Here is a 26,511-nt window from a genome sequence, read left to right as displayed (position 1 = left end):
TCTCCAGTTGTTTAAACTGTCAGCAACTTGCTGTAGAACTTCCATGTCGGCTACTCTGCAGCAACTTAGCATGAAATCATTGTTCAATTATATACAGCTATATGATTCCAGAGAAAACCAAAATTGAGGAGAGGAAAGAAAAGCTATATTAAATAATATTCATATCAATAGTACAAAAATAATTTCGCTTACTCATGATAATTGGGTTTTTATTCAACTTTTTACATAGTATTTTTGTTCTCACTAAATTAAAAAAATAAAATATCAAGTTAATTAATAAATTAGCTAAATCTTGTTCAACTCTTGCTTGAAAATTGTTCCAATTCATTGCAACAATATCCTGAGACCTTTTTACATACACCAAAAGCATTTACTTATTCGTTATTCAGAACAATTTTATTAATTACATAAAAGAAAGCACCTATGGCACTAGCTTTTATTTCTGAAAGTAATTTCCTGTTCAGATTTGGTGATGCACAGCAAATATTAGACCAAAAGCTAGACTAGAGTTTGCACCCTTAAACCATTTTTTAATTAATTAATTAATTTAAGATTGCCTTAACAATTATTAACATATTTATAATATTCTTTTACACATTTCATCCTTCAAGTTAATAATATATCAACAGTAGCAGTCTTCGCTAAATTTCAATTATTTATTTACAACTGAGAAAATAAAGTAGAAATAACCTCTTCTTTATCAATAAATAACTTAAAAAATAAATATCAGTCTGTATAAAACACAAATATGTACACAAAATTATAGTGAAAACTTGACTGTAAAATTGTATGTACAAATTTTGAATAGTACATAATTTAAAAATATGGCTTCAATTTATAACACGATAAGCAATAAATTCTAGCAAAATCTTTGTACAACGCATTTTTTATACATTAACAGTTTTTGGTTATATTTAGCACTAAAGAGATCACAATTTTTTTTAAATCATACATATAATATATACATATAGACACATATACAATTATTTACCATACATTTTTTTTCTTTAAATAACATTAACTAATTCAAAAATATGTGAATGGATCTAGGTACCAAGCCCATTGTCAGGCAAGCAAGAGTTTAGATGTTGAAAGCTAGTTACCCGTCTAAAAAAAAAATGTAAACATTTAATATTAGTTCTCAAATTATTTACTCAAAAATTGTAGTTGAAATATATACAATTTGAATTACCCGTCATCTTCGAGGATCCAATGAGTAAACTGATAACGTGCTATCTGCTGATCCTGCAGCGAGAAGAGCTTTGTAAGGATGAAAAGAAAGACAACCGACTGGGCCAAACTTGGAAGAAGAGAACCACTCGTGTGCTACAGATTTTATAATGTAAAGTGGAGCACCCGACCATTTGTAAAGGCTTATCTGATTCACCGAACCACTGAAAATCAAAAACGTACACGAAAATTTCTTAAAAATAAGCTTATTAAATCTTTGACTTACCAGGCAAATATCTCAGCAGGGGTGTGGACAGCCATCGCTTTAAGACCCTGCCCTTGTGATGACTGACAGGCGAGGGATGCTGTGTGCTTCCTTGTGTCAAATATTCTCACATCCCCTGCAGTGCTAAAAATAAAAACATAATTTTACCTAAGGATGACTGAAATTGTAAAAGATAATACCTTCCAGAAAGAAGAGATGTTGAATCATGAGACAACTGGACGTTAACTATTCGGGCCGAATGTTCTCGGTATGTCATTATCCTGGCTTCATGAGGTGACAACCTTCGATCGAACAGCCTTACTGTGCCATCTGCACAGCCTATACTCATTTTATATCCTCCTAAAAAATTAAAAAAGGTGTAAAATAACCAAAAAACTACATACATTACAAATTGTGAAACTATAAACATTATCAGCTTATGATACTGAAATCATGATAGAAAAATGAGATGCTGAAAATGTAAAGCTAGAAACCTGAAAAGAGGAAACAAATAGGCTTCATCCGGAGGAAAACACCGTATAATTTAAACCGCCTTAAGGGTCATGGGTCAACCAATTCTTTTTCCTATCCTTCCATTCTTCCTTTAATATCTTGTGAACTAATGGTCCGATCACAATGAGACTCGTCCCATTTTATTCATGGCTTTCTTATGAACATTTTGGTATATTAATTATTTAGAAATCGTGAGATGTGGTCTGGTGTGATGTAGGTTTCAGAAAAACATTTTCTTTATCGTGCCAACGTTTCATCTTTATTAAGATCATCTTCAGGGCCTGGGATTTACAAACATCTCAATAAAGATCGAAAAGTTGGCTCAATAAAGAAAATTTTTTTCTGAAACCTATATCACACCAGACTGTATATCACAATTTCTGAATAATTATCAACTAACGGTCACTAATCACCACATTTTGGTATATGTTTAAGGCAAATATTTATTTTAGTATTTTTGTTAAACTGTCCTCCATAAAAGTGCCAAACTACACACTAGCAAAGCCCCTGGAATAACCCCAACTATTTTCCAAACTGAAGTCGTTACGTGTAACAGCACAAATAAGTGGCACACAAATTACAAGAACAAAGAAATGTTTAATCACTCGAAATTACACTGGTATATTACAAGCCTGACTAAATGATCATTGTTTTATATTTCGAAGTAAAATTAGAAATTTAAATTAGATATTAGGAAGTCCAATAGTTGCTCTGTCACACGTCGCTGTTATGTTGCATCGGGTAATTGTATTCCCTGCTTAATGGCTCTACTAAGGATTGGCATAATTCTAAATTAACCCCCCCCCTCAACCTTCAAAAAATTAGTTTACATTAAATTCCACTTTTTGAGCACTCGTTTTGATACGTTGAAGCCACGCAGTACGGCCAATGTTGAGGCATTTTCATCAGAATGCAGGGTGCCCATTATATTGGGCTTTATCCATTCGCAGAGACCATTCTGATCTGTGTAGACCTTTCAATTTTTAAATCTAACAGGTACACTTCCAGTGTGTAAAATTGCAAATTTTTTACAAAAAATTTAGTTTAATAAAAAAAATATAAAAAAATTTAAAAATTGACTTTAATGCCAAAACTGGTTGACACCTCTTAATGCATAAAAACAAATTATAATTATGTACATATTGCTTCAGATAATTCAATAATTTTATCAGAATTTTTTTTAACGGGTTAGGTACGTTTGAGTTTATTAGTCTCTCCACTCAAGAAGTATGGGGAAATGTGTTAAATATAAAAAAAAATTATATTATTCATCTCAACCACACAACATAAAAATCATAAACCAATTTAAATTATCATTTTGGTTAATTAGGACCAACTAAAAATACATAGATTAACATAATAATTACTGAAGGACCTACACTTCACTAACAACTCCCCACGGACAATTCATGTTCGCTGAGAATCGAGTTTGATTATACGGAATTTGAATATTTGCAGCCAAAAAAAGGGAAATTTGAAAAAGTTGTAGGATGAGATGAGTTGGTGACTTGGAGGACCGAGTCACAATAGCTAAGAGGTTAGAGCACAGGGGGTCATGGGTTCGAGTCCCACTCGTGACACAAAGTTTTCATCTTAACCAAACTTTATACAAAAAATATAAATTTCATTTATCATTTTGGTTAAGTAGGACTAACTAAAAACATATAGATTAATATATAAAAAATACCTGAAGGATCAATAGAAATTGAAGTAACAGGGGCATCAGCTCCAGTAGGAATATCTGAGAGTGATAATTCGGCATTTGCATCCCATATTTTAAGAGATCTTGAGTCACCGCCAATAATGAAGTTCAGCCTGGTTTGATCCCAACCTAAAACCCCAATCCCAGGGGTAATACTTGAACTATAAGCATCTAAAATATAATTTTAAAACAGTTAATTTTGAATTGAATATTAGCATTATAATAAAAAAACTGACTGCAACTTACTATGATGAGATTTTGATACACTATGTTGAGGTTGAGGCATCGCTTGCCATGCCGTTAACAGGCTGCCGTCATGCTTCCATATCCTGACTGCACCGTCATCACTCCCGGTGGCCATCAATGATACATCGTGGGCGTTGATGTATTCAAGGCAGGTCACCTTTCGTCCGTTCGTTCCCATGCTCCTCTCGCCTCGTACAGTAACAACTTTGGCAGAATTTTGGTAATCCCATATCGTGAATGTGTCTTTGTATGCTATGGCTAAATGTGGCTCGTAGGGGTGGAATTTCACAGAGATTGGTTGGGCGCTACACCTCGTGTAAAACAGCTGTGTCTCAAGTTTTGACGAGAATAACCTAACTTGCTCTTCTTTCGCTTCTCGTCTTAATTCGGCATTTCTCAAAAACCTTAACAAAAAGGGAGGGGAAAATTTAGTTAAAGTTTAAAAAATATTAATTAAAATATATCTGCTTACCTCCATTCTCTCTGATAGTGTAACGTACTTTCTACGTCTGCATCTATACAATCGCCCTTAATAGGCTGGGCAAAATATTTACAGCTCCAATCAACAAACTGTGTTGAAACAAGAGTTTTTCTCCCATTCGTACTTTCTTCAACGGCATCTTCATTTATCTACAAAATAATACACTCGTAATCATCTAGACAAACACGAAAAATATTTACTTTCAAAACTAGATAACTAAAAAAAAAAGAAAATTGTCTTCATTGGCATGTAAAAAGGAAAGACAAATTTATCCTTTAGAACAAAAGAAAAATCTTTTTATGATCTTTTACTTTACATACTTACATTAATTACTAAACACAATATGACTTATGCTTACCGTGTTCGGAAGCGGCTTCTTCGATCTAGGCGTGAGTTGAACTGAACGATTTATCCCTAATTTTTCCCTTGAATTTGTACTGATAGGTGGAGGTGATTCACTACTAATACATAAACAAAATAATTTTACTTTTATACATAGCAAAAACTCATTTAATATTATAAATAATTTATTTAAAAAATTACTTGAGGTAGGAACGGTTTGAAGGTGAAGGTGGCAAAGAACTTGCTTTCACTTCTGTCACCTCCCTTGGAGATGTGGACTCCTTAGCCTGTAAAAACAATTAAGACAACATAGAAAAATCTTTCGTTATATGTTTTATCTACAATTGCATGCTTTTGTTTAAATAAAAGCCGCTATTTATTTTAGTGTTCATATCTGGGAGAAGAAAACAAAAAGTGCATTTTGGAAAAACAAAGGAGGAAAAAAGGCATGTCCTTGCCTACGACTACAGCAAATCAAGCTATGTCTTTTAAACAGCTAATAACACCATCAACAACAATAATAACATGTACGATAAACATTGTTAAATTTCTAAATGGAACGAAACCTTAAAAATAAATGACAACTAACAATTTAATTTAGAAACAATGCACCCTGCCAACTTCAAACTAAGACATATTTGAGTTTAAACTGCCTTAATCTCAAAGCCTGTTTAGATATTTAAAAGGAAAAATATGTAAACTGGCTTAGATCAACTAAAAGGATGTGCAAGTACTACTTAATAATTTAAGGAGCTATAAGGGCAAGAAATGCAAACAGAATTTATTTTATAATTGAAACTTTTTGTAGAAGCGTTTTTTTTTTTTTTTTTTTTTTATTTAACACATTCGTTACAGCTGCCGTTCTAGAACGACGCACTAAATGCTTCCAGAATGACACACCTCTCTTGAAAAGCCCTGCTTTCAAAGCTTGTTGTAGGAAGTATTTTGTATTTTGGAATTGAATCAGTGTCACATGCCTTAATATCATTACTGTGAAGACCTTATTTCAATTTTACCTTGTGAATTTTTTTTACGATTTTTTTAAAGGAAAAAAAAATTAATCAAAATTTCTGAGATATCTCGGGAGTCTTTACAAATCAGTGCTGTAACGAACATGATAATCAAGAAATTTTGCTTGTCTAATGTGACCAAAAAGTAATGTGATAACGAATTAAAGCATTTTCAAGTTTTAAATGTGCTTTTTATACTTTGTAAAGGTTTTATTACATGGGTGAGCAAAAAATAAATAAAATAACCTTTTGTAAGTGAAAATTTAGTATATACTTCTAACTAATTATTTCCAATCATGCAGCTCAACCTAATAGTCATCGACAAATTAAGATTAGCTGTCCTTTGACAAAACCAGCTTGTACTTTGGGTCGATAAAAGCCCCCTACTACAGGTTTTATTGTGTTCCTATGTACCACTTTCATTAAAGGAAATGGGTCAAAAAGGAGGTAGTGTGAAGAACCAAGATCAGAACTATGATTTATAACAATGACAGGGTTGTCTTATTAAAAAAAACTTTCTTCCTATTCCTCTAAATTGATATGCATATATATTCTGTTACAAAAATATCGCAAAATTCAGTTGTACTGAAAGAACTCAAAATTACTGAGCAAGCATACAGTACAAACACCATCAAAATTGCTAGAAAAACAATATACGCATTGGAATCAAGTGTCATTCCTATTGTGCTGGCTTAAAAACTGTGTCATCAGAACAGCTGAGTTGACAATGGCAGCGAGAAAACCATGGGACTAAGAGAATTTGTTGTGAATCTTGTGCCAATATATTTCTTTCTTTTAAATTCTAACTTAAATATTTTTTTCTCTTCAAAAATTGCATCTTTTCTCCATTTTCTTATATTATAGACTGTAATCCTGTAGAGCAAGCTTTATTTATATAAATTAATAAATCAAATAAAGCAAATTGAATTTTATTAAAATGGACTGATGATACCAGGAACTGGAGAAGTTTCTGTAAGCACTAGAGCTTTACATTTATTATACTCCTTCCTGGTCCCATTCTGGAAGCTCATAACATTGAGCTCCCAGTGTGCCGGTGTTTTTCCATCAAAGAAACTCATCTTCGAAGGAGGTCGGGACTGAATTCACCTCAGGGTCTCTGAGCCACAATCCTGTCCCAGACCTTCCATTTAGGAATACTGTGTCAACTTTCATCGCGACTACCACTCCTGATAGAAAAAAAAGGTACAGAGGAGAGAGAGAGACAGTGGTCCCACAACTATGGACACAAGTCTGATGCTTTAAGTAGAGAACACAACCGATGCCACGCAACGCGACGTGACCCGACGCCTTGTCTCATTTTGGTATGGTGTGCACATCTGTTCAACGCCAAGCGCACGCCACTCTTCAACATCACTGTGTTCAGTCGCAATGCCTCTTTTGTTCTTAATGCAATATTTTGAGCAAAACCATGTAATAAATTGTTAGTTAAATTTTGAGCACAACCATGTAACAAATTGTTAGTTAAATTTAATTGTTTTAAATAAAGTTATTTCATGTTTTGATACATTTTCTGCCCAACCGTCATTTTTATAAAAACTTACGAATTTTTGATCTCGTTTGATTTGGTTTACATCAAAATAAGCATGTTGTAATTAATATAACGACAATAATACATATGGTTAGAAATAAAAATATGAGTGTCGGATTCTTTCGTCTTCAACTGTACTCGACGCTACTTGACGAAAATCTGGACAGTGGTGAACTTGGTCGCATTGAGTAGTGTAGAGTAGAGTAGCATTGCATGGCATTGGGCAGATGTGCACACAGGTAATGCAATCTTATGGAAAATTGGACATTGGATTTGCATTGGGTGGCTTCAGGTAAGTGTTCCCCGCTTTAAGCAATTTACTACTGCAGTCCCCAGCACTGTAATTGACGACTGTGATGTGCGCTCATGTCAAACTGATATACAAGCTTTTTTCACATTCCCTTAGTTGTTGAAAGTGGAAATACACACATAAATACAACTTAGTTTGACAGATGACAAATAATTTTTGTAAATTTCAATAGTGTTTCAAAGAGCTCAGGTGAAAGCCTGATTATTATTCATTTATTTGAGAAAAGAAATAGTCATGGAAAATCTTCAATGAGCCCCAGGTACCTGGAGAACGGGTGGATTGTCAACAATCCGAGGAGGAACCGATAACACCCTTTTAGAGTTTGCATCACCACATTTAAAAAACACTTCATTCAGTGTCCTTTTCAAATTTACAGACTTCTGGTTTCAGCAGCTGTAAATTTTCTTCAACTAAGATTTTTTAATTGGCAGGACTGTCAAAGATACTAAGAGTGATGTGGTGGCATTGTTTTTGAAATGATAAAATATAAATTAAAGATTAAAATTATACCAATAATTATAACATTGGAAGGAAATTGCAAAACGAATTCAGTTGTTAAAAAACTTGGAAACTATCTTATTTTTTACTCACCCTAATATCTTAAGATAATTTTTTAATCTATAAGAGGAGGTTGCTTCAACTGGCAGACTAAGAAACAAAAGCGATTAAAGTTTCAATAATAAGCATCTTGCAAATGCATACAAAACAACTGTAGCAAGTTGTATTACTGAATTTTAGCAACAGACACAGACAGACAGAGTTCAAACATAAAGAAACGGATTGCCCGATTGGCGAAGACTGAACATTAAACTATGGGCGACAAAGAAGGCAGAAGGATAATCATGCAAATAGAAAAAGAAAGTGAATTTATATATCGTTCTTTTAATGTGTTTTTGTTAAGATAATCTTACAGTGAGATGGCTCATGGAGAGGGAGACTCCCCAAGCTCCTGATGAATGAGGTGGACTCGACTGCCCTGGCCAAGCACATACCTTTAAGACATCCACAACAAAATTGTTTTCAACGAGACACGAAACAGAATTGGGCCAAAATATTTTCTTCTTAATTGAATGCTTTAACCTTTCTTTTAAACATTACATTTTCCAAAGAAATCAATGAATCAATTAAAAATAATATAAAAAAATCAAGCAGCAAAATATTATAAGTCTTGTAAAAATTATTTTCGCTTGTCATTTAAAAAATTGTAATTTCAGAGAGAAAAACTAACTCATGCAAATATCTATCCTGCAGCCCTGTTTTTACCTGATCTCTTATGTGATCTGTAACCGATCTTGAGAGGTTGGACACCCCAGGGAAAGGGTCGACGTCAAGGGATGTCAAGCCCACCCAGACTTTCTGGTAAGCCGACCCGAACGGGACGGCAGGCGGACCGGGAGAATTCACTGTCGTGTTAGTCGCAAGCGATGAAATCGAGGATGAAGAAGAGACTCGTTTAAGCCTTTCAAAAGACCCGTCAAGATCTGAATGAGTCACAGGCATTGCCATAACTCCTGTTATCGTATTGTAATTGTTGCTGAGGGAAGGTGTCAAAGCCTTCATGAGACGATCGCGTGATGAATTCCTTTTAAGACTTCCACCAGGAGAAAGCATAACATCTATAATTACATAATCAGGTTAATAACATGAACAACAATAAAATTAAAAAGAAAAAAAAATACCTTTCCCTAGCATGATTTGAGCACCATCTCTTAATTCTTGCATTGCAATTGATAAAAACGAGTTTTCAAATACTAAAACCATATTTTGTAATGCTACAACCAATTCCTGTAAATAAAATTCATTATTTATTTAAACAATCATTGTTTAATAATGTTATTTATTTAATTAAAATTACCTTTCTGACCAAAGGACTCATATCTTTTGCAACTGTGTTCAATAATGTCATAGCCACACTGTGGTCAATATTGTTCGCATGCATACTTCTCTCGGAAACTGAATCGATAAAAGTACCCAAGGCGAACACTGAAGCTGCTCTCACCTAATCCATTTTAATTTTAATAGTTAAAATAAATTTTAAAAAATAAATAAAAATTTGTTAGCTATATGTATAATTTCAGACATTAGACAATGGCCAATGGATTTTTATCCATGCCTTATTGCTTTTGTTTATTTATATTAATTTTTATGCAAGAAGTCAGAGAAGAAAAACTAGCGTCATGAGCAGACTCGAACCCATGACCTCCGGTTTTATACCCCTGTACTCTACCACTTAAGCTATTGTGACTTCAGTACCTGAGACGCCAATCTTTGTTTCAACTGATTACTATATACATTTTTCCCCTTTATTGCCAATATTCAAACATCATTGCTATTCAACATGCTCTTTGCAAAGAAGGTTGAGAAGAAAATAATAGTGTCTTGAGCAGGACTCGAACCCACGATCTTCTTCTCAACCCCTTTGCACGTTAAAAATAATAAAAACTGGTAAGATCGCTAATAAAAATATTTATATTAATTCAATTAAATATTCTTTTTATTAAGGTCCTGGTGGACCCCGCTTTGGGAAGCCCTGAGCTATGGAAACTGTCAAAACATCACAAAGAACTTAGGGTTCTAAAAAAAAATGTGTCGCCTTTTGGCAGCAGAACGGAAGTAAAAACATTCACAGGCAGGCCAGGAGCTTCCAGCACACTTTACAGAAGGGCATACTTTTTAAAAGTATTATTACCTTAAATTAGTACCGATAATTATTATTTATTAAACAAAATTTGGGTGGAACATGTCCAAGGAAGCCTGTATGAAGTGGCAAAAGTCCCAAGACATTTTTGTCTGCTGGCAAAGTACTTGTTAAGTCTTGTTTCTTTCTTCCCTCAACAACAGTTTAGAAAGGTAAAAGACGTGGCAACCGATTCATGACATCATAATCATCCACAAAAATGCTAAACCGTACACAACAGCGCTAACTGGTCTCTAATTTGAGAAAATGAAATGGACTAATTTTCACTAATTTTGGTCTTTTTTTTAAGTCTCATTTATATTTAATTTACCCTCGTACTTTATATGTGAGGAAGTTTGGAGGAATAAAATTCACATCCAGATATAGAATAAATGTTTGGAGTTCCAGAGAGATGTAATAAAAATGTATAGCACTTTTTTCCCCCCTTCATGACAAATCAAGCATTTACAACAAATTTGTCAAAAATAAAATACCTCAGGGACAGGATCTTTTAGTAGACGATAGAGTTTTTCATGTGCTGAATCCCGCACTCCACACCATCTTGCTTTATCGTACCGTCTCCAAAGCCTGCCCAATGCAATCGCCAACCATTGTCTTAGCAGATCACTTTCATCTTCAAGTTGGTCCAGACATATCGACACGAGAGATCCTTGCATTGCGGCTTCTTGGCCGCCTGGGTAATCGTCAACCATGCAGGCCAGGACAAAAGCTGCCAACGTACGCTCCTCACTCTATAAAAATTATATGTAAAACTCCATTTTCTATTAAAGAAAAAAAACTAACCGGCATCCCCGTATCTTGTAAAACTGAGAGAAAATATCTATGACCGTTGTCTCTTACTAAATCAGTCTGACAAGTCTAAAAATGTAATTTGAAAATTAAATCACTTCTACTGGTGGTTAACTTTTATTTTATTATTTAAAGCTTACACTATCAACTGCTAAAATCTTCGCCCAAATAAACACAAGGAGCGGCCTTAATTCTTTAGCTGAAGATTGAAGCAGCTTGAGCACATACGGAAAAATGCCGACAGACAGCGCTAGGTTGACAGCCCAAGGCCCGAGGTCAAGGAATTTACCCAGCAATTCCAATGCCCTCAATCTGTGCACTTGGCTCAAAAGGACCTGCAAACAGGAATTGTAAATGCCACAAAGCCAAACCTGTTATTCCAAATTGAAATGCATTACTACTTGAAGAACAATAGGCAGCTGTTCCGGAGGGCTTTTTGTTTCGGAGCCGAGTGTCAGCCAAACTTGGAAAGCAGTGAGCTGTTCTTCAAAAAAGGGCGAGTGGACAAAATTGTCCTCTGACTCGACGACTTGTAGCAACTGGGCCAAGCATAAGTCAACTGCGAGATCCCAAGCCTGCCACATCGGATGCTGGTACATAGAAGGCAAAGCTGGTGAAGAGACAGGACAACAGCCGTATGATCTCATTATCCTTTCTGCTAATAAAAAATTTCTGAAAAGTGATGCCACCAACAAGTCTTGACGAAATAGTTTCTGAAACAGATCTAGGAAAAAATACAATTAACTTAATATTTCAAAAAAATTAATGTACTGTATTTATTTTACCTCTTGGTAATGTATTCCAGGCAATTGTATCAGTAATAGCTGTAAAGATCCAATTTAACTCTCCTAACATTGTTCGCCTATCATTTAACTGACCAGGAATTCTAAAAAATAAATACAACTTGACAAAAAAAACTTTATGCTTAATATAAATTAATTAATTAAGAATCACAAACTTATCGATTGCTTCTAAACTTATTTTTGGGACTAGACAAGTATTGTTTTGCATAACGAACCTAAAAATAAAAATAATAAATCAGCTATAATAACAAAAAAAATAGCCAATTTAGATTAAATCTGTAAAAATAAATAGTACCATCTAAGGGCAATTTTTATCGGAGTTGTAAGGCAAGATGTGAATAAATCGGCAGGCAGATCAGGATTCATCGGAAGGATCTGATCTGCAGAGCAAGCAGCAAGCTGAATGCAATTTCTAAAATTTGGTGGAGGAGAGGCTATTCTTGCTTGTGCATTTTGCTTAGGGAGAAAAAAAAATCAATTAAAATTTTACTTGAAAATGTATGTAAATTATAAATACCTCATAATCTTTTTCATGCTGGTCTGCAAATTGTTTAAATAAATCTACAATAACACCTGCATTGGAGCAGTCGTAAACGTAAATCGATGGAGCTCCCATCCAACTTTGTAAATCATATATCGAAAGTGGTATATATTGCGTGTATTGCTAATTAAATAAAACATTTATATTATATATATTTTATGGAATGTTTTTGACATTCAACTTACCCTGTTAAAAACCCAAATTTCGCCGTTTGTGGTAGGCTTGGGTACACCATGGCCGTTGTAGTGAAAAAGGACTCGCTCTTCCTTTGCGTTCCTTCTAAGCGATGTACAAAGTTTCTTGACTTCCTCGACAGTGGGATCGAGGCTCTGCTTGTATCTAGCCCTGGGCTGCCACCTCTCGTACTGCTTCTGCAAGTTGGCTCCGATGGCCTCCAACGACTTTTGAGGGCTCATTAACATCGGATCTGAAATATTTGTTGGTTGAACGTAATTGTTCGAATAACGGTGGAGACTTTTGTTCACCTATCCAACACTCCAAACGGGCACATGGCTGCGTTTTCACGATGTCAGGTGGATCCACGCCAACGTTGAGACATATCACAAGAGCCACGCTCACGGTTTTCATCTGAAAAATTAAGAAAACAACTTCTAAAACTCAAAAGTAATATAAGAAGCTTAATTGTTTATGATCAAGCTGGTCTGCCTATACTCTTCGATCTGAGAAGCAAAACGAGAAACCACATCATCTCAAGAATTAATTTTATAATTTAATGTAATAATTTGAGTTCGATCAACTCTGATCATCCTGGTTTGTCTGTTTTAACTGGTTTTCTTTCTCAGAGATGATTTTTAAAACCCAGTGAAAATTTGAAATATCAAAACATGTCTAACAGACAAAAACAGTGGGAATAGGTAAACAAGGACAATAGTAAAAGATCAAACCTGTACATAATATAATAATTTTTTCAATGTCATCATGATTGATTTTAGAGCTTCATTATGTAATTGTTCAAATTCCAGGAAAGTTGAAATCTTTAAAGCCACTACATGTGCTGGTTGCAAAAATTAAAAAAAAGTGCAGTTGGTATTTAACAACGATTTTGTAATTCATTGTAGTAATTTGAACTAGCCAACAACTGATGATGATGAAAAAATGCTTAAAAATGTTAGTCTTAAATGCAGGTGAGGATGAAAATGACCAAATTACAGATTAAAATTGGCGGAGGATGTTGGTGTGCAAGTCGGTATACACACGACACTCAATCACTTTACTGCATTTGTCTTCTCTCAATGAGGATGATGAACCAGAATCATGTTGGAGTGAAATATAAACCAGCAAGAATATGCGACTCAAAATGATAATAAATGACCAAACCACAGATATTGATAGATCAGGATGATCGGAACCTATCAAACTACAGTATGTTTTACTATAATAATACTTTACATATTAATTTCCAGACAACCAAGGTGTGCAGAAAAAAAGCATAATTATATGTGCATAATCTAGACAGGGGAAAAAATCGGTATGCTGAGGATGGGGGATCTTGCATTAATCGTAACTATCCTACATTTTATAAGAAAACTATCAGTTGATCCTTCCCTGAATAGAATGTTTTTTCCATTTTACAGAAATCAAGTACCCATTTTCCCCAGGTGCAACTAGATTAAATCTCATTATAAGGGGTGTCCATGAAGATTTCTAAATATCTCATTTTTTTCTGATTTAGTCTGTACATTTTTTATCGCTAATTAGAGTCTCATTTGTTAGAGTATCATTAGTTTCAACAATAACTTGTTTTTTCTTACATTTTGAAGACAAAATATGGCTTAAATTAAGATTTTAAATTTCACCTTTTGATTATGGATCTAACGATGTGCAACTGCTTTTAGATTAGTTAAATATTTTTGTAGATAGACTGCATTTAAAAAAAAATTTTTTTTTACTATTTCTGAATAGAGAGCAATGCATTTTCTCATTAGAGATTAAAATTACTCAGATAGTAAATAACTTTTAAGACGACAAACAAATACATACAAAGACCACTAAAAATATCTTAATTCCTGTTTCAATATGATTCAAAAAGACGTTTATTAAACATTTTGGCAAATTGTGATATATTAAAATGAACAAAAAAAAAATCTTTTTAAGCGATGTGTGCGAGGATTTTAGATTAACGAGAGAATATTTAGGACCTTTAATTCAATTTGACCTGGTAGGACACAGATTGCTATTCCAGCACGATGGAGCTCCAGCACGCAACGGCTGTTTGGTCCTAAGGATCCTGGATCAAATTTTTCTGGGACGATGTTTTTTTCCCAGTTCAGTAGACACCAAAGTGAACACGACTAATTGAAATTGATGTAACAACAATTTTTTTCTTTGGGGGCATTTAAAATCTGATTACAGACCCCAATGCGAGATGTTATTGACCAAGGAAAGAATTATCATTGCTAATACTGTTATCACTAGCAGCCCAGTTGCCAAAATTAATTCAACTTAATTAGAAAAACATTTCATCCTTTCTTCTATCCTCTTCAAGGATATTTTTTAAATCTGCAAAACATTCTTTATCAACAAAAAGATTAATTTTAAACTGTAAATACCAAAGAAAAGCATTATTATCAATGCAAAAATAGTAAAAATATCTAGAAACTACTCGAACAATCCTAAAGTGTTGAACAAAGGGAGGGAACTAGATTAGTTTGAGAAATTTGAAATTTAAAAATGTAAAATAAGCATAGAGATAAATGCATTAATATTATACATTTTGATTTACCTCCTATTTTAAACATGTACCTAAATAATATCTGACATACAAATTAATCACTAATTTAAAATTCATTTCTTACAGTATTTATTAGGATAATATGTAGTTGTGTTATAATCTAAGTTTTTGGCACATTCAAAATTTAACAGTATCAAAAACAAAGCTTCTCATCAGAACGTAGCATTGGCGTTGGATCAGCAGGTTTCTTCCTTACAATTCATATCGGGAGACATGTTTGTAACTCCTTCAACCCGTTGATGAGCATTTAATACTCGAAATCTGGATCATTGTAAACAACATAACTGTGAGTAGAACCATAATTCACAAAAAAAAAGCAGAGATGGACATCTTCACTGGAACTCCCCCGTAATGTGTAAACAGCTCTAATCTATTGGGTTGTCCGGAAAATAATGCAGGATTTTGGTATTAAACAAAAAAAAAGAAACTAGTTACTTTAAAGCAATGTTCTTTAATCAAAATAATTTCCCATANAATGAGTAATCCTGTAAACGTAAACAGAATATTTTATATAGATTTTTTTTAATGAAAACTTAAAATCCTGCATTATTTTCCGGACAACCCAATAAATAGGCAAGGTTAAAAGTCAACCTTTTTATGGCCTTACACATCATAACCAATATTGGTCTATTGTGCAAAACAAATAAAATGATAGAAAATAATTGTAGATTAATTGTACCAAAATTTTTTTATGAAGCCATGCTTGACTTCAGATAGTAACTAAAGCCTATTTGTTTTATTCATAAAAAAATGAAATTTGATTGATTTGCACTGGGTAGGCTTCTTTTAAAAGGAATACACTGGATAATTAATCTGTCAGGCTGACAATAAGACTTTGATCGTTGCTATCATTTTCGTCTGCCTACCCTTCTGTCAGTCGCATTTCAGCCTTTCACCATCTTTCAGTGTGTTCAACTAGACTACCACAAACATTTGTTTTAATAGCCTGGTCTTAATCGATCTAAAATTAGAGAAATTACGAGGGTTGGAAATTTTCATTGGAACACTTTTTTTTTTTTTATATATATTACCAGATCCGTTGTAATAAGACTTCAATTAGCCAGTGGGGAAGAGAGCAGGTACTAGATTTTCTTCAAAATGAAAAAATATTCTATTCAGGAAAGATGAACAGATTGTTGTATACACACATTGTTGTACACTAGGGAATGCCTAACATATCTCCAACTACCAGGGAAACAAAATCAGCTCTGAAGTCCGTGCCAAGACATCAGGCTGAGAAACTATCAAAAATACATCCTTAGACCAGAACCACAAATTGGCAAGCCCTGAAGTGTGCTAAAAGTGGAACAAATGAATGAAAAAAAAGAAATTACCAAACACTTGATGAACCAGGTGAAAAATAATGACTGAAGTTTTTCAACATCTCAACCAGGAAAGCAAAAAAAAGCCATTGCTCATTTAATTACCACTTTTAAAAAATGAGAAAACATGAGATTGAAACCTGCTCGCCTGAAACATCGAACATAAAGATAACAGAAAATAAGAAATGAAAGTATAGCTTTCTCCAGGACAAAATATCTGGGCATAATACAAGATCAAAAGCTCACGGGGAAAAGACATAGACAAAACAGTAAACAAAGAGAAAGCTGTAAAAATGTAGGCCAAAAATTTTGTTGTAAATCGAGGAGTTATCCAAAAAAAATAGCCTACTCGCACATATGGAGTCCTAGTATGGTAGTATTGGAAAAGAAGGCATAAAATCTGTTTTTAAAAATTACAAAGATTGGTTTTTCTCATTACATGGGCAATGCATACTTGCCCAACTTCAGCAATGGAAATTCGCCAATATTGCGTACAAACAGGAGAATGGCATACAAAAGTGCAAACGAACCGGCCGCTGTGACAAAATGAAATAAAGCCTGAAATAGAAAAAAGCCACCATATCCTAAAGGGATAAACATAAATGAAATTGTGAACTGGTGCTGGGTTACTTATTGGGTCCGTCTGCACTTACAGTCTGTGTAAGTCCAGGAGTTATTTCTTGGGTCATTTTTTATGTTACATAGCAAATTTCTGTTTTCACCTATGTTTTTGGGCTTTTTTAAATAGCAGTCATCTTGGCGAATGTACAGAACCCAGTAGCAGTTTAACACGAGTTGCAGACCAACACCCACTACCGACTATAAATTAAATGATTATATAAATTAAATTAAAAGAAAATTCTGTCAGATCCGTTGAATTAAAAAAAAGCAGAGAGGTTTCGAAGAATAAAAACCCTGAAACTAATTGAATGGCCTTAATGTGGTACTCAGGTGTATCCATAATGGAATATGGACTGGCCCAAATTTACACCTACAAAGCATAAAAATAAAATAAACTGTTTTAACGACTACGGACAAATAATAGAAAATAATAGAACAAAATAATAGAAAATTTTGACAGACCCTTCCAAGTGAAAATAGTAACAATGAAGCAAACAGAGGAGCCTTATTCAAGAAGAACAAAAAGGAAAAAAAATATTCTGGGAAAGGACTGTCCCCTTTGAATAATACATAGGTTAAATTACAAGTTAATATTTTGATGCAAAAATAAAACTTGTGTGGTGATCAACATAATAATGGACTTATAAAAAACAAAACCCAAAGGGGTTAAAAATAAAAAAAAGTTACTCCGAAAATTAATAGAAAATAATAATTACTGTGTAAATGTAAACTGTGGTTAAATAGGAATCAAACAGTTATTTGAAACTGATCAAACAGAGAGGAGGTACAGGAGATGTTTAAAAGAGGTAACGGAAGCGGCTTTGCAGATAGTTAGAGGGAAGGAATTCCAGAATTTTTGTGTTTGTATAAGGAAAAACCGTTTACAGGTGCATGTTTTATGCCAGGGAAGGATTAGGTCACAGGGAGATGAGCAGGCATTGTAGGAGTGAAAAAGGATTTGAATCAGATGGACTGGATAATGTAATGAGGATGATGGGTGTTAATGGCCTGGAAAAGGAAGGAACCAAAGAAATACACTTTGGAAAGAGGGTTAGAGCTAGGATAGGTCCTAATACAGCCCTAATACCTGGACCCTCAGAGGATGCCGAATATAAACTTGACACAACAGTTTTTGACTTTTTAGGCACTTATTTTGCTCCCCCGAAAGCCCACCATAAGCAATACAGGTGTGGTCGAAGAAGAGGAAGATGAAAGAGGAGACCAGGTGTTTACGGGTAGAAAACGGAAGGATGAGCCAGGACCAGCAGAATTGGATATTTTGGTATATTACACAGATGGATCCAAAATAAAAACTTCTAATTCCACATCATCTAGTTTGGCAGAAGAACTACAGAACCCCCAGAAATGAGCCCAACCCACAGTTGTTAAAAGCACTGCGAGGAGATTGAAACCTGACCAATTAGCAAGAGCTCCCACACCCTTTGGGCTAGAACAACAAATCTACCTCTCTCTCAGCAGGGAGAAATTAAAGAAAAATATCTTTATACTTGAAAAGAAAGCAACGGCAAATCTTGACAAAATAGTAAAGAGCAGAGACATCACACTGACAACAAAGTTCTGCAGTTTGAGCGAAGTTATTCCCAGTTGGAAGGCACCAGGGTTGGGCCATAAGATGGAAGATTTGATCTGTGGAGGAAAATTCTGAAAGAAAAGACTGCAAGAAAATAAAGCCAAACTGCCACTCGAGAGTGATGAGAAGACAGGACACTCTGAAGAAGCTGATGCATGGTAAAGTAGGAGGCAGAAGAAAGAGAAACCGACGGTAAGATGGATGAGGTTCTGGAGGTCTCAACCGTGGGAGAACTGAGTGATGGACGATGAGAAACTCCCTCACAAATCTATTTACCGGCCTTTAAAGCGTATGAAAAATGACACAAATCTTACCGACTCTACCATAACAGCAGAGAAATTGAAACATGTCTTCTACAACTACCAAACATTATTAGCTAAGAAATGGTATAACCTGTTTAGAAAATCGGAAAAGCCTAGGATAATAAGCAAAGAGGAACCCTGGAAAGTTATCAATTTTTAAAGTAGTGCACTTTTCATGATTTGTTAATAAATATGGGTCGTGTAGTAGATCTTTTAGGACGCAGTGGAAGAAAGTGAGACTAGTCATTAGTGACCCTGAGGAAAAATGTGGACTCATTAATTCAAGGTTTTTACAAAACTTGACTTTGTTCAAACTCTTTTTATTTTAGAAAAATATCCTATTAAGAGGGAAATTTGTATTTTTAAGGATCGATTGGTTTTTGAGGAGAAAGTATTGAGGTAGAAATATTGAACTGTCAGTTTGACAAGTCAGGTGTTTATGAGAACTGGCCAAAACGAGTCAATACTCAAAAGTTACTGAGCTGTTATTGACCTTTTTTGACATGTTTGTTTTGGGTTCAAAATTGGTTTTGAGTTAGAGAAAAAAAAAGGCCGAGTTGAAATGCAAAACAGGACCTCGTGTCTGGACGAGTGGTCGAACATTTAAATTGACTTTTGAGTCAATTATTTCACTTGAAATTTTTCATGGGATGGGAAATAATTTTAGAAACCTGGTTTTCGGCGAGTCGAGAGCACATGGGGGTGTCACTTGACAGCCCGGTCGACACGTGAAAGGTTGAATTTCAATTTGATTTCGACTACTCACCCTCTCCTTCATCCTCCATGTCTGGGTGATGGTCGTCTCTCCTTCGATCGGTTCGACGTGCCTCTTCTTGGAAAATGCCAAAGGAAGATTCCAGTCAGAACACTCGGCGCTCTCCTCTTCTTCGCTCTTCTTCTCGCACGCTGACGCTGACATTCTAGCTTTTAGTTAAAATACGCACTCGCTATTTTCACGTGTTTTTACACCATTTTCACAAAACGGGGGCCCATCGCCGAACACGGTGAAAGGGCTGACTTTGACTTGCTTATTTTTTATTTTTATTTTTTTTTGTTTTTCAAAAACCCTTCCCCACAAAATAATAATCGGCCATTTTGGTTTTTGAACGTTTCTTTCGATTAAATCGCAATAAGGCTTAAGGGAGGTTTTGCGATTAGAGACGAGATTTCCATTTTAGATAATTTAAAAAAAATTGCACCCTTTGAAAATTGAGTTAACACTCGAGAATTTATCGTTTATTGAAAATTGGTTTGAGAAAACGAAAATTGAAGAAAATTATTCTTACTAAACATAGAAGTGTTGTGACGTCACTGATTTCCAACAAACAAAATCTGTATGAATTCAATTCAACAATTTAATTAATCTGGACTCACACATTTTACAAAACATTTAATTACTTATTTATTTTTCTAACTAACGTTATAGAGATGTGTACATGAACGAACTATTTAAATACGAATTATTCCCGAACAAGAACATTAAAAGTGAATTTATTTGACAAAAATTGATTTTTTTGCAAAAACATTAATTTCGTTTCAAAGAGTGCAAATAATTTGGAGAAATGTGAATTTTCTTTGAAAAAGAGAGAAATTATTTTGCAAAATGCTTAATTTAATCTACAAAACTGTGGACTGGAAAAAGAGTGAATTTAATTCGCAGAAATGTAAATTTTTTTTAAAAAAAGAGTAAGTTAATTTCCAAAATGGTGCATTTTATTTGAAAAAAGAATGAATTTTAAAAAATTGATTAGAAAAGGACTGAACTTATTTTGAAAACTGAAGAATTTAATTTGCAAAAATGTGGATTGAAAAAAAGATTTAATTTGCAATAATGTGGTCTCGAAAAAGAGTGAATTTTATTTACAAAAATGTAAAGTTGATTTGAAAGACTGAATTTATTTTGCGAAATGGTAAATTTATTATGCAACAATGTGAATTTTATTTGAAAAATAAAGGATTTTAAATTTGATTAGAAAAGGACTGCACGTATTTTGAAAACTGAAAATTTTAATTTGCAATAATGTGGTCTGGAAAAAGAGCGAATTTAATTTGCAGTAATGTAAAGTTTATACAAAAAGAGTGAATTTATTTTGCGAAATGGTGAATTTAATTTCCAAAACTGTGGACTGGAAAAAGAGTGAATTTAATTTGCAAAAATGTAAAGTTGATTTGAAGAAATGTAAATTTATTTAAAAAAAGTGAATTTTATTTACAGAAATTAAAATTTGATTTGAGAGAGTGAACTTAATCTGCAGAAATGTAAATTTGATTTGAAAAGTACTGAATTTATTATGCAAAAACGTGAATTTTATTTACAGAAACTTAAATTTGATTTAAAAAGACAACTTATTCTGAAAAATGAAGAATTTAATTTCCAAAAATGTGGACTGGAAAAATAGTGAATTTAATTTGCAGAAATGTAAATTTTATTTGAAAAATAGTGAATTTATTTACAGAAATTGATTTCAAAAGGGCTGAATTTATTATGCAAAAATGTGAATTTACAGACATTTAAATTTGATTTCAAAAGGAGTGAACTTATTCTGGAAAATGAAGCATTTAATTTGCAAAAATGTGGACTGGAAAAATAGTGAAGTTAATTTGAAGAAATGTAAATTTTATTTGAAAAAAAAAAAAAGTGGAAAGTATTTACAGATATAAACTTGATTTGAAAAGGACTTATTTTGCAAAATGAAGAATTTACTTTGCTAAAATGTAGATTTGACTTGAAAAGGACTGAATTTATATTTCAAAATGGTGAATTTATTATGCAAAAATTTCGATTTTATTCGAACAAGAGTTAACTTGCAGAAATGTAAATTTTATTTGAAAAAGAGTACATTTAGTTTGCAGAAATGTAAATTTTATGTTGAAAGGGTGAATATAAATTGAAAAATCTGTGGCAACAGTATCTTTTTCTTTTAATTAAAAAAGTTTAGAATTGATGACGTCACTGACTTTTTGTCCAAAAGCTGTTATCGCGAGGAGGGTAGTGAATGTTCAGGTTATTGTATTTTATCAAAATAATTTTCCGGCGTTTTGTCAATTGTCAACAAAGAATTTATCGTGGAAATATGGTGAGGAGGACCCTTTTGAATTATATGAGGGATGTGTTTTCTTATCCGGACAAAAATATCCTAAGGTGGTTTCCAGGCCACATGGGTAAAGGCATGAGGAAGATGGAGCAGAAGCTCAAGACTGTGGACTGCGTAGTGGAAGTGCACGACGCCCGGATCCCGCTGATCGGCCGTAATCCAAAATTCAAATACACGGTCACCGGCCTCAAGCCGCACATCCTCGTCCTGAACAAGAGGGACCTGGCCGTAAAAGGCCGCGAAAACGAGATGAAAGAGAAACTGGCCCGAGAGGGCTTCCACGGCGTTTTCTACACAAACTGCAAAGACCAGTTCTGCACCGGGGTCAAAAAACTCGTCCCGGCGATAAAAGACGCGATTTGCTCTTCGAACAGGTACAACAGGTCGGAGGAACAGGACTTGTCGGTTATGGTCATCGGGATCCCGAACGTCGGCAAGTCGAGCCTCATCAACGCCCTGAGGCACAAGAACATGAAGATGTCGAGAGCCGCAGCAGTCGGGGCGGTCGCAGGAATCACCAAAAGCGTGTCGACGAGGATCAAAATCTGCCAAGACCCGTTGATCTACGTTTTGGACACCCCGGGCGTCCTGGACCCCCACGTGTCCGACGTCGATACCGCCCTCAAGCTGGCCATCTGCTCCACGATGCAGGACCACCTCATCGGGGTCCAAATCATCGCCGACTACTTGCTGTTTTATCTCAACAAACAAAGCAACGACAGGTACGTCGAGTACCTCGGCCTCGAAGCTCCCACCGACAACATCACGGAACTTCTCGTCTTAACTGCGGCCAAACTTAAAAAAGTGATGAAAAAGAAATCCCCAGACGGCAGCTACAAATCCTTTCCGGACATCGACTTCGCCGCCCAACACTTCATCAAGGGTTTCAGAAACGGCAACTTCGGTAATGTGCTTATAGAATAATTCATTTCAATACTAAAAGAATATATATTTTAAAATCAATTAAAATACAAATGACTCAGTTATTCTTGAAAAGTTCCCATCCGAGCCATGCCCACAGGCCGAAAAACAGTTTGACTGGAACGACGACGAGAAAGAGCAAATAGTAATATTCCCAATTGCTCAATTCAGGCGTGAAATCGTCCATAATCGCAACTCAAGGGGGACAACAACATTCACACTGGAAAAAATAAAACATATCAAACTTACCGGCGATCTCTTTATACAAATAATCGTCAGTGAGAAGTCGAAAAAAAGCGAAGGCAAACATTAATAACAAGCTTGAATACGTCTAACCTGTCATGCGACTCCTACTTGTTCGCCGTCCGTGTCAGCATCGCCCTCCTCAATCCTCAATCCTCATCCGTTAAGTCCGACCTGATTGTTTTGGTTTGTTGACGATTCGTTGAGAAACCCCCGCTCGCACTCGACGTGGCACAGGCGCGAGAAACGGCCCGATCCAAATTATTCGAATTAATTGAAATAGCCAGATAAAAAAATAGTTTTGCCATTTGAAAAACACTTATTTTTGAATAAAGTGCCAAATTGGTTGATGAATCAATCATAATGCCCGACACTACCAAAAGTTCAATCAAAAGCTTCATTTGATGTAATTTATATAACAGTTAATATTGCTAAACTATTCTTTAATTTTCCATAGAAAATTTTTCAACATCCTATCATGCAATATGTTTGGGCACTAAAATCCCAAAGAAATATATTTGTCATATCAACTATTATTTGATGACTGAAGATGGAGCAATTAGAGATTTGGCCAATATGCTAGACCATAAGGCAAAAAAAAAGATGGAGCAATTTTGTAACATTTCAGACGATTATAAAATAGATATGTACAAGTCAGCCCTACTCTTAGTTCATCTTCAAATGAATAAATCACGCCTAAACAAGGACATCAATTATATTATTTTAATTTTTACATCCCTGGTGATTCAGGTCAGCCCTATTGTCGTATCTTCAAATTTTTGGATTAAACCTAAACGGGATGACAACCATGTGAATATTACATTTAAACAGTTCATTGTGTGACCCTGTAAACCATTAACGAAAGAAGATAACATTATTATAAACAATAAAGGCTGGGTGACTATGTTGATTCACTTTTCGAAAAACCTTTTCAAGTGAAGATATATATATTTTTTTTTAACAAAAGAAGAACTATTCATCTACTTTCCACTCATCAAATACTTCAAAGAAGTTAACATTTGCCTTATTAACTATTGCTTGGTGGCTGAAGATGGAACAATGCTTGTAGTAAGGACAATGATTACAGACGACTATGTTGTACAAGTCAACCCTACCCTTGAAGCTTCTTCTCATGTCTAAATCATGACTAAATAGAGAAATAATCAATTTCATTATTTTAACTTTTATATCCCTGAAGATTCAGGCGAGCCCTATAACCCATGCTGTATCTTCAGATCTGCAGAATAAACCTAAATAGGATGATAACAAGTTGAACGTGAACATTTTGACAGTTCATGTAACGCTTTGAACCTCTGAACTAAAACTATGTCTTGTAAATAAACTAAACCTAAATGTACATAATGTATATATAAAAGTTACAAGTAAAATAAAAAATTTTTGCCTTTTATATTACAAATTTTTTTTAATTTTTTTTTTTTTTTCACCTTGCACTTTAGAAAAGAACACCAGGTTAGCCTTATAGTTCTCATCTTTCACAAATGTATAAAAGGCCACAAACCTACCATTGATGATGATGAAATGCACTGTATATAAAAAATTAGCAAAGATTCACAGACCAAGTTGTTGAAACGAGGCCACTGGTCCATCACCCCACAATCCTCAGTAAGAAATCTAATGAAATAAAGATTTTTAATCTTGCATTTCACCTTCACTTTCTTAAAAGGGTATGGAAGACTCATGAATATTCTGGCATTTAGTCTTTTTGCCTTGTACATATCCTAAATTTTATAAAAAGCTTGATACCTCACACAATTGTCTGAATCAAATTAGCTAAACAGTCCTAAAGTATTTTGCTTTTTAAAATTGGATATATTTAATTTTTAAGAAATTTGGGTAATAGTCATAATCGCTAGTCAGCTTTATTCTAATTTTATTTTCATATAATGTGCAACTAAACCGCTTACAACTTTACATTTTTCAATTTTATTGTGCATAGTTTTTATTCAATCAAGTTCTTTGATTTATTATTTATTTATTACTATTATATATTTTTTTTAAGAAGGGCATTTCCACCACGAGGTTATATGAACTCTCAGAATGCCGCTGTTTTGATAAGTATTGATGATTAACGGTCACTAATCTCTACACATTTGATAAGTATGTCAGAATTGAATGCAGGGCCACTAGATTCGAACCCTCAAATTTTACTTTACAGCAATGAGAATCACCAAAACGATGCATTCACTGACGCCACTTGAAGTGCTTTTAAGCATAAACCTTCAATAACTTTTAAAATTAAATTCTTAAAAGATTTTTTAAGTAGGTGAAAAAACTTAAATTGTTCTTGTGTTATGACATTTTATTTAAATCACTTGTATAATTTTAAAGCAAAAGACAATTTTTATGAATTAAAAAATAAATCAATTAAACATTACAACAATAACGTAAAGCAAGAATACCTTCTTTAATATACACATCAATCAATTATTTTTAAACAGTTCCCAGCCTATCCAGGCCCAGAGACCGAAAAAAAGTTTCACAGGGATAATGACCACGCAGAAAAGCAAATAATAGTATTCCAACGTATCTAATTCCAGTATGTTTTCATCCATCTCACTAAAGGAAACCACTGAAAATTATCAACAGAAGTGTTAAAGTTTCAATTTAGAAAAAATTTAGAATCATTAACAAACCTGTATTAAACAGACAATAAATCTAGGGTGTTTCAGTAGAAATGTAATGTTTCAATAAAAAAATGTTCGTTTAATTATACCAGGGCAAAATTCTCTTTTAAAAAAAGTTGAAAATTGTACTGATTTTAGACTGGTTTTTATTAAAACTACAGCTGTTTAGCTAGGGTATGCGTTTCTAATAACCCTAACACTTTAAACATTTAAAATAGTACTACTTAGGACTAATTTATAAAAGATGGTTCAGGGCTCTGCACTGAAGAATTTACTTTGGGCACTTTTCTTGTAGAATTTGTTGTGTTAGAGTTATTAAGGTTTGAAAAAAAAATTAAAAAATAAAAGTTGAAATTTTATTTACCTAAATCGTCATTCATTTACCACCTAGTAACTTAAAATTCATTACTAATTCAATTCCCTCCTAGTAAATTAAATTTTCAAAAAGGGCACCACTGATCTGCATACAAAGTAAAATCCTACTATGGAATTCATCTCACACTTCACGGAAAGTATCTGGTGTATTAGAATTATTCCAACATCAGCAATTGTGATGATTAAATTCTTTGGATTGGGCTTAAAAATTGAATAATTTCTCTG

General features: G+C 34.0%; 2 protein-coding genes across 6 annotated transcripts; one reads left to right on the top strand and one right to left on the bottom strand.

The window, feature by feature from the left end:
* Nucleotides 1-123: 123 nt before the first annotated feature.
* LOC106673798 (regulatory-associated protein of mTOR) lies at nucleotides 124-24,603 on the bottom strand. Of its 5 annotated transcripts, none has more exons than XM_014406076.1 (25): nucleotides 23,273-23,354; nucleotides 19,774-19,919; nucleotides 12,905-13,007; nucleotides 12,605-12,846; nucleotides 12,396-12,542; nucleotides 12,174-12,334; nucleotides 12,034-12,093; nucleotides 11,861-11,961; nucleotides 11,474-11,799; nucleotides 11,216-11,410; nucleotides 11,070-11,144; nucleotides 10,760-11,017; nucleotides 9,444-9,587; nucleotides 9,268-9,373; nucleotides 8,852-9,204; nucleotides 8,500-8,580; nucleotides 4,921-5,006; nucleotides 4,736-4,838; nucleotides 4,369-4,526; nucleotides 3,897-4,300; nucleotides 3,636-3,821; nucleotides 1,636-1,795; nucleotides 1,457-1,579; nucleotides 1,193-1,394; nucleotides 124-1,107 (listed from the first exon to the last, which is right to left on the bottom strand). In XM_014406076.1, the coding sequence occupies exons 1-24, from the start codon at nucleotides 23,331-23,333 to the stop codon at nucleotides 1,196-1,198; spliced, it is 3,978 nt and encodes a 1,325-aa protein (XP_014261562.1). In that variant the 5' UTR covers nucleotides 23,334-23,354; the 3' UTR covers nucleotides 124-1,107; nucleotides 1,193-1,195. The 5 variants fall into 5 exon arrangements, with proteins under 5 accessions (XP_014261562.1, XP_024080939.1, XP_024080940.1 ...); XM_024225171.1 differs by having other exon boundaries at nucleotides 4,736-4,835; XM_024225172.1 differs by lacking the exons at nucleotides 19,774-19,919; nucleotides 23,273-23,354 and adding an exon at nucleotides 23,360-24,603.
* LOC106673800 (mitochondrial GTPase 1) lies at nucleotides 21,927-23,196 on the top strand. Its single transcript, XM_014406081.2, has one exon. The coding sequence runs from the start codon at nucleotides 22,004-22,006 to the stop codon at nucleotides 23,024-23,026; it is 1,023 nt and encodes a 340-aa protein (XP_014261567.1). The 5' UTR covers nucleotides 21,927-22,003; the 3' UTR covers nucleotides 23,027-23,196.
* Nucleotides 24,604-26,511: the final 1,908 nt, after the last annotated feature.

This window comes from Cimex lectularius, unplaced genomic scaffold, assembly GCF_000648675.2.
Source record: "Cimex lectularius strain Harlan isolate CLEC.00 unplaced genomic scaffold, Clec_2.1 scaffold15, whole genome shotgun sequence".
Lineage (NCBI taxonomy): Eukaryota > Metazoa > Arthropoda > Insecta > Hemiptera > Cimicidae > Cimex > Cimex lectularius.
The sequence above is the reverse complement of the archived record's forward strand: the minus strand, read 5'-3'. Positions and strand labels throughout refer to the sequence as shown.